At 48.2% G+C, this 9,165-nt stretch overlaps 1 protein-coding gene across 4 annotated transcripts in view; it reads right to left on the reverse strand.

Moving 5' to 3' along the window:
* Positions 1–9,165, reverse strand: part of svep1 (sushi, von Willebrand factor type A, EGF and pentraxin domain containing 1) — a 222,438-nt gene that overhangs the window by 37,159 nt on the left and 176,114 nt on the right. For all 4 annotated transcript variants that reach the window (XM_063186230.1, XM_063186229.1, XM_063186228.1 and 1 more), the window contains exons 35-41: positions 6,236–6,320; positions 5,647–5,838; positions 4,916–5,083; positions 3,966–4,163; positions 3,301–3,448; positions 2,748–3,074; positions 94–2,219 (exon numbers count right to left, since the gene is read on the reverse strand). In XM_063186230.1, the coding sequence (XP_063042300.1) occupies positions 94–2,219; positions 2,748–3,074; positions 3,301–3,448; positions 3,966–4,163; positions 4,916–5,083; positions 5,647–5,838; positions 6,236–6,320 (3,244 nt within the window). The remainder of the gene's footprint in view (positions 1–93; positions 2,220–2,747; positions 3,075–3,300; positions 3,449–3,965; positions 4,164–4,915; positions 5,084–5,646; positions 5,839–6,235; positions 6,321–9,165) is intronic.

A 9,165-nucleotide genomic window follows, 5' to 3' on the forward strand; every position in this document is an offset into this window, starting at 1 on the left:
CAGACGGACGGACAGACAGACAAACAGACAAACAAAGGGACGGAGAGACAGACAGACAGACAGACAGACAGACAGACAGACAGATAGACAGACCTGTCCCACATGCCGTCGTCCCTGCACACTCTGGCGGTGGGTCCCGTCAAGGCGTAGCCCTCGTTGCACTCGTACCGCACCTCGCTGAGGTAGCCGTAATCACTTCCCGTGACTCGGCCGTTGACGAGCGCCGGAGGCTGTCCGCAGTCCGCGGGGTAGCACGACGGGCTCATCTGGGTCCAGGTGCCATTTGCCTGGCAGGTTGCGGATGGCGTTCCCTTCAGCATGAAGCCGGTCTTGCAGCTGAACTCCAGCTTCTTGCTGAATGTGTACTCCTTGCCTTTGACGAGAATGTTGCTGGGGACGGCGGGCGCGCCACAGGACACGGGTGCACACTGCGGCTCCCCCCCGTCCCACTTCCCGTCGGCGCGGCACGTCCGGGCGGCGTCGCCGCCCTGCAGGTTGTAGCCGGAGTAGCACTCGTAGTGGATGACGGCTAAGTAGGAGTACGAGTCTCCTTTGACGGTCCCGCCGCTGACGTCTCCCGGGTTGCCGCAGGACACCAGCCGGCAGACGGGCGGGTCGTCGCTCCACTGTCGGCTTGAGGAGCACTGCCGCACCGTCTGGCCCTCTAACTCATACCCTTCATCGCAGCTGTACTCCACCAGACTTCCCAGAGCCGTGTCCGTCACCGTCACCGATCCATGCTCCGGGCTGGGCGGCGGGATGCACTCGACGGGGACGCAGCTGGGAGCCGTGCCGTTCCAACTGCCGTCCTCCTGGCAGACGAGCGCCGCCACCACCGCCGGCCCGCCGGACATCTCGTAACCCTGGTGACAGCGGTAGATGATGGCCGTGCCGTGCAGGAAGCTCATGTCATGTTTGCCGCCCAAGAGCTTGTTGTTGTCGCCATCTTCCCCCGAAAGGTCAGAATTGGGGTCAGCGAGCTTGCTGTAGTCCCCAAAGTCGATGTGAGGTGGCAGTCCGCAGTCGGTGGGTACGCAGACCGGCACGGCGCTTGACCAGCCGTGCTCCTCGCAGGTGAGATGGTTCTGGCCCACCAGCTGGTAGCCAGGGACGCAGCTGTAGAAGATGGTGACCCCGAACTTGTGGTCCAGCCCTTCCACGAACCCATTGCTGATGGGCTCGGGCTGCTTACAGTACACCTGCTCGCAGGTAGGCGCCTCCTGGTCCCAGTGTCCCGTCTCCAGGCAGGTGAGCGTCTCGGGGCCTTGCAGGCGGTAGCCCTGGTGGCACGAGTAGGTGACGGAGCGGCTGAACTGCAGCTGGCCGTAGGACACCTTGCCGTTGGGGATGTCGACGGGCGCCCGGCACTCGATGGGGTGGCAGGCGGGCACGCCGCCGATCCAGGCGCCGCTCTGGCCGCAGATGACCGTGGCGTTGCCTGCCAGGTTGTAGCCGGCCTTGCAGCTGTAGACGGCCGTGCTCAGGTACATGAGGCCGTGCACGTCCACGATGCCGTTGGCCGTCTCCTCGGGCTGCGGGCACTCCACCGGGGCGCACTCGGGCGTCGGCGCGCTCCACCGCCCGTCGGCCTGGCACGTCATCGTCGCGCCCTCGCTGCCCTTCCTCAGGACGAAGCCGTCCATGCAGGAGTAGGTCACCGTGCTGCCGTAGTGCGTGGGCCCTAAGGTGCGGTCCCCGTAGGGTATGTCCGGCGGGGAGCCGCAGAACACCTGCTCGCAGGCGGGGAAGGGCTCGCTCCACTCCTGGGACTGGGTGCAGCGCAAGGTGTGAGCCCCGCGGAGCACGTAGCCTTCCTCGCAAGTCAGCTCCACGGTTCCCGTCTCCGAGTCCAGGTTCTTCAGAACCAGGTGGTTCTCCTCCAAAGGAGGTTCTGGGCACTGGACAGGAGAGCATCGCGGAGTCCGGGCCTTGTCCCACTTGCCGTACTTTGTGCAGGTCCAAACGGGCTCGCCGGTGGTCAGTTCGTATCCGTCGTGGCAGGTGTAGGTCACTTTGCTGCCCACGTAGAAGGCGGAGCCTTTGTAGTAGCCGTGCTTGATGTCTGGAGGGGGGTCGCAGGTCAGCAGCACACAGGATGGAGGGTCGCTGTTGGACCACTGGCGATTGGCTTGGCACATTCTCTCTCCCTTGCCTTTCATGCTGTATCCGGCATTGCAGATGTAGGTGACCTTCGTGTTGAAAACGTACTGGCTCCTTCTCTGATGAGCCATGTGAGCGAAAACAAAACAGAAAAGGTGATTGTTAATGGCATCAGTGGGATGGTATTTTTCATTTCACACTTCCTATATGCAAGTCATGGAAGAAATGTGGCGGGAAATGCGCATTACAAAGTGCTCAAAAACAGTCATGTCAAGGCGTTTTCATTTCTCCCACACTTCCTAAATGAAGGCCACACAAGTCATGCAGCTAGTGTACGTAGATGTACGCAGACTGCCCCCATGGCCTAAAAAGCTAGATACATACATGTGATATGTGCCAAAGAGTTTGTGTACAGTATGACTTTGTGTGTGTTTAGCATCTCCAATAGACAGACAGACAAACAGACAGACAGACAGACAGACAGACAGACAGACAGACAGACAGACAGACAGACAGACAGACAGACAGACAGGCAGACAGGCAGGCAGGCAGACACACACACACACATACATAGAAGGGTCATTGCAATACCAACAGTAGCCCTACTCCCATCAGGGCAACCAAGCCCAAGTGATAATTCCACTCACCCTGTAAAGCCCATTGATGAGTGGAGGGGGGATGGAGCATGTGACAGGTTGGCAGGTGGGCAGTGACCCTCCCCATTCCCCGTTGGCGTTGCACGTTCTCCTCTTCTCCCCGCGGATGAAGTATCCCGTCTCGCAGGTGTAGGCGATCATGGCGCCAAAGCTGTAGTCCGAGCCGCTGAACGAGCCACGCTCGATGTCCTGTGGCCGCGAGCAACGAATGGGAACGCAGCTGACCTCGTCGGGGCGTGGCGACCAGGTGCCTCCCAGCATGCACCTCAGGTTGGCCGTGGTGTTAAGGACGAAGCCCTCATCGCACTTGTAGCTTACCTGATAATAATAATAGTAATAATAATAATAATATTAATACCATAATAATAATTAAAATAACACATTTCATTTGTATTGTGTTTCCAGATACTTGACACCTGATTCCTAATAGGACACTTAATTAACATTCAGGCAAATTAACTATACAGATTATTAAAATTATTTTTAAATGTATCTTTAATTAATAAAATAAAGTTTTAAAAATGTAAAAAAATTAAGTTAGCACCTCAGTGTTGGTGGCGTACTTTGGCTTGTTTATGGCGTCCAGGATGGCGTTGGCCAGTTCTGGAGGCCGCTGGCAGAAGTTGGCGATGCAGCGCGGCACCTCCAGGCCTGTAGGGGGCGCCCACACGCCCTGTGCGGTGCACAACATCCTACAATAGAATAGAATAATAATATAAACTTAATTGCAAGCTCAAGGTCCACAGTGAAAACATGACAGCACATACATCATTTATACAATACATTCATACATTCATACACATTCATATATAGATATAATAAAAAGGGAAGCTAATGAAGACACTCATACCATTTTTCCCAGATCATTGGACATGTACCATACAGAGCTACGACTAGGATCAACTAATTGTGCAATAAGCTCATTTGCTGCGTGGTCAAGCCTGCTCAGAAGAGAATAGACTTTATTGTCATGCCAGCAACAAAATTGCCTTTGGGCACTATCTGTATAAAAGATAAATAGACATTCATTCCATTGCTCAAAACAAAAATACATACACAGATAATTTGTCCCCTCCCTCGCGCCACCCTTCCCAGCATACACATCCAAGACATGTCAGACCCCAGTTCCAGTCACACGATTCTTTCTACACCTGTCTATTTTCCAATTGCTTGTTGACCATGGAAATTGTGTCAATCAAATTCGCTAACCTGGTGTTGTTGTCAGCAATGTAGCCATCGTTGCAGGAGTAGATGGCCGTGTCGCCATACAACTTGTGGCCCTCGTCAGAGGAGGCGTGGTCGATGGCAGGAGGCGGGCCGCAGGGGCGCGGGGCGCACTGGGCCGAGGTCTGACTCCAATGGCCGCTCGCAAGACACTCCCGCGTCTTGTCACCGAGCAACGTGTAGCTGTACCACAGCAACAGCAGAACAACAGAGCAAGAAAGTGAGTGGGATACTGAAGGTTATTTGACATTGGATTGCCATTCCATGTTGGTAAAATATACTGTATATACACTGTATGTGTATATGTATATGTATATACTGTATATAGTATATATATATATATATATAATATATATAATGTGATATGCAAATAATTCTTATTACAAAAACCAACAACACAAGAGTAACCATAATATGCTGTGCTATTTTAAAAAATCTATTGTCAATTCATCTTGATACAAATGTTTTTTTATATATATATATATATATATATATATATATATTTTGTGGTCTTTTCTACTTTATTCATGATGGTACAGTGCAGATGGTGACAGGAAGTGAGTTGGGAGAGAGAGACGGGGAAGGGTTGGCAAAGATTGAACCCGGGTCGGCCGCTTAGCAAACGAGTGCCCTACCATATGTGCCATGGTAGGGTCAAATTAATTATGTTTTTATGACTATTACAGGCAGAGCATGTAATTATAGTCGTTCATTTTCTAAACGCATGCTAGGCATTCACAATTTCGATCTTGAATATTTACTAAGCAATGAAATAATGTTTTATTAATGATGAACTAAATAATTATGTACTTTACCTTTTAAATGAATTATCAAACAAATGACACATTGTTGTCTCTGTTATTTATGGACTACAGCCAGGTCCAGAATAGATCATACAGATAGATCTGCTGTGGTGAACGTGTGTAGTTAGTTACCCCTCTTGGCACTCCAAGTGCACCTGGCCGCCCAGGGTGAAGTCGTCTCCGGTGGTTACGGCGTTGGGTAAGGGTGGCGGCGGCCCGCAGTCCACCTGGGTACACCGAGGGGCGGGGGACGCCCACACTCCATTGGCCTCGCACTGCAGCTCTGCGGAACCCTGCAGTCTTATGGCACAAACACACCAGACTTTGTATGGAGGAGCTGGCCACAGAAGAGACAAAAGGCGATTTGAGCGACTCGAGTGACAGTTTGTAGTTCAACTTCAACGAATATTATGCTATTGAGCTATGATGCCATTCGGCCACAACTGCTGCAGCCAATTGGAATGTCAGAATGCATTCCGCTTTTAGCATTCATACTTTGACGCTTTTATCTCTTAAGCTTTCGTCTCTTCAGGTGTGTTCGTGGGGTTAGATGAAGAGGTAAAAGCCTTTATTGTCATCACACATAGTATAATGTTGCCAGGAGCATTACAATGGCAGGGGTAACACTGGCATTAACAGTTCAAATCCAGTCTTGGGTCCAAGCATTTAGCAGCATTTAGAATGGCAGAGGTGACAGTGGCAGTGATGGTGCAAAAACATGTCGGTCCTCACTGTCAGCCTACTAAAAGCCTCAGCATCTGAAGCAAAATAAAAACATGCACCTCTCGGTGCTAGGGTCGATGTTGCGCTACGCAGCAGACAATATCAATGGGTTAATGTAGAGAGTGATAGTCTGTCCTTACCTGTAGCCCTCTGTGCAGGTGTACGCCACCCTGGACAGGTAGTCTCTGCCAGTCAGGGTGAACTCTGCCTGGTCCACTGCTGGTGGTTCACCACAGGTGACGGGTGAACAGGCCGGAGGATCCCTGCTCCAATTCAGAGTGGACAAGCACTGGCTCTCACTCGGCTCCTTGGGCAAATAGCCCTTGTTGCAGCTGGTGTGTATAAAATATGTCATATATTAAAATAATATATTTAAATACAGTATTATATACAGTATATTATTATATTATTATTATATACTACTATATTATTAGTATAGTGCCATTAATGTTATTAGTGTTTCAATACCATATTAATATAATATGGTGCACAAAGGCAACAAAAGGCTGTTTTTGTTTCAGAACATGTAACCTGTTACGTTAAAACCATTGGTCTACAATGCTATAGTATTGCTTAATTTAATTTCTTAAACAGTTTTATCATTGAAAGTCATTTAATTTTTTATAGTTTTACTGCATTATGTATGATAATATTCAAAGTCATTGACTTAAGGTTTGATCCATTTGTGTTTCTTTTTTTGGGTATTTCTTCTAGCGCTGACAGTGATACCTGAAAGTCACCTTGCTTCCGAACGTGTAGTTTGTCCCACTCACGTCTCCATTCTCCGACACTGCAGGAGGACTACAGGACAGGGCTACGAGGAAGCAGAAGATATGGCATCACAGTCAATCATTTCATCGATCAATCAATCAATCCATCAATCAATTAGTCAATCAATCAGCCTTTGCTTATATATAGCAGAATATCAACTACAAAGTGTACACACAGACACACCCACAGACACAGACACAGACAGACAGACAGACAGACAGACAGACAGACACACACACAATGTTGCCAGATGTGTCTGATCAAATCCCGCCCAAAATGTTCTCAGAAAACCGCAAAAATGTGCAAAATTCCGCCCAAATTCAACAAATTGCATTGATTTCTATGGACACAAAACTGCAGGGGGAAAAATACGTCAAATGGCCAATTTTTAGTAGTAAACCGCCCAATCTGGCAACACTGCACACACACACACACACACACACACACACACACACACACACACACACACACACACACACACACACACACACACACACACACACACACACACACACACACACACACACACACACACACACACACACACACGATCTGAAGGCTGCCATAGGAGGTGCCAATGGCCAGTGTCCGGGGTTCAGTGATCAGGGTTCCCACGCTTTTTCAAAAATCATTTTCCAGGACATTTCCAGGACTATTTTTAGATAATTCAGGACTGATATTTCATCCGTCGGACCCACAATTTGGACATACACAGCGACAAACAATGCATTTTAGAGACAATGTGTAATGAATGAGTACAGTGTGTTAGGGAAGAGGGTACGTCCAAAGACTTCATAAGAGCATTGTATGGCATGGCCGCAAGGGGAGTCACTTTCTTCTTCTGCAGTTAGTACTAAGGAGAGTAGTGATAGGAGGGATTACATTAAACACTGACAACTGGATCTCCTCTCTTGACCAATTTTGCAGAGTTACAGAGTTCAGATTTTAACCATTATGACCACTGACCATGAGCACAGTGTCTTTAAGCAATGTCCTCGGACTACACCTAACCAATGCATTTTCCATTGAGTAATACTTCTTATCCAATGTACGTTATTTGCTTAGTACTGGCGGCAAGGTAAAATGCAAAGCCACTACCGCTGGAGCGTGGAACAGGTCATAGGACATAGTGAATTTGTGTCAGCTGTAATTAAGGCTGAATGACAGCTGTAATTTAACCACAAACTGAACATTGACGACAGGACATCCTATTTTGACCGGGCCGGAACTAGCAGCAGCTCCTCGCACCCACAATGCAATTGAAATTGCGGAGTTTCCAGTGTCACAATTTGTATCGATCATGGCCTTGCATCCACTGCGCATGGTGTCCCCGGGCTACGCCCCGTACTACACCGTGGCCAATGCAATTTCCTGCGAATAAGCATTCTTATCCATTCAATGTTCTTTGTCCAAAGGTATTGACCTGGGTTGCGGTTGAAGATCACCAGCTGTCCCGCTAGTAGGAATCTGCTGGAGCTTGGCGACCACACCCCTATGTCAAATTTCGCAAGCCCAGCACGTGCAGCCTCTATTCAATTGAAATGCTTTCTGATCCACAAAACGTTTATTCGGAATTAAATGAAAGTACAATGTAAACTCACATTAATGTCACATTATCTCAAAAAATAATACCTTGATAGTCTCTCTCTTATCGCAAAAATTAATGTACTTGGATGTAAATGAATTCTCCACAAGACTTGACTTTGACTTTTTTGCTCACCAACCATTGTGGCCAGTGGTTTCTGTCTTTCTGCAAGCCAGTTTTGTTGCCAGTTTCTTTTTTTCTGGAATATTCTTGCATACAAACAATTGATGCGACTGCTGTGATTTGTCACACCAAAGATCAAACTAGCTTTCAAAGTGGCTAGTGAGACTGAAAGCTCTGATCTCCAAAAAAGATAGCAGTACAATTTTTTGTAAGAAAGTGCTAGCACTGCTTATTTGTAGGCCTATTATGACCGTAAGCAGGTTTTCCAGAGATATATAACGCCATGATATCAGCTAGCGACTTTTCAGCAAGCCAATTGACTTGTAGCGACTTTTGGCAACACTGAGTCAGAATATGACTGTGTATAAGTGCAATCAAAGATGGCAACCTGACCAAACTGTGTGTGTGTGTGGACAATAATGTATTCAATAGGTGGATATAAATTGAATCGTCATGTCTAGACTCGGAGAAGAGTAAAAATTATACCACAAACAAAATCGGGAAAAAGTTGAAGGAAAAAAATCCAGGACAAATATTTTTTTCCAGGACATTTGGTGAATTTCCAGGACTTTCAAGGACTTGAAAACACATCTCTAAATTTCCAGGTTTTCCAGGTTTTCCAGGACGTGTGGGAACCCTGAGTGATGAAGTGCCCAAACACAAAAACACACACACACAAATCAAATATCAATAACCTAATAACCTCCTCACTGCTGCAGTCAGACAATGGCTACATTACCATCCTCATCCTCCTGGACCTCACAGCAGCTTGTGACAGTCTCTCACTCCATCCTCTTGAAGCGGCTCTCTGAATTCATTGGACTATTTGGCATAGTGCTTCTCTGGTTCCAGTAGAAACACTCATAATACCTATCAAACCGACCTCCAACTCCACCACAGCAATCATCGGGCATGGCATACCTCAAGGACCAGTGCTTGCACCCCTTCTCTTCCCCAGAAACATCCTTCCTCTTGGACAAATTATCAGCTCCCACGGTCTCAGTTTCCACTGCTACGCCAACGACACACAACTGTACATCAGCACACCAAATCCTCTGCTCAGCCCCCTAGTCGTCCCACATCAAAAGGCACCAAATCTGCTCAGCCCCCTAGTCGTCCCACATCAAAAGGCACCAAATCTGCGTTCTACCATCTCAGAAACATCTCTCAACACTCTCAA

This window comes from Engraulis encrasicolus, chromosome 21 (assembly GCF_034702125.1).
Source record: "Engraulis encrasicolus isolate BLACKSEA-1 chromosome 21, IST_EnEncr_1.0, whole genome shotgun sequence".
NCBI classification, from domain to species: Eukaryota; Metazoa; Chordata; class Actinopteri; order Clupeiformes; family Engraulidae; genus Engraulis; species Engraulis encrasicolus.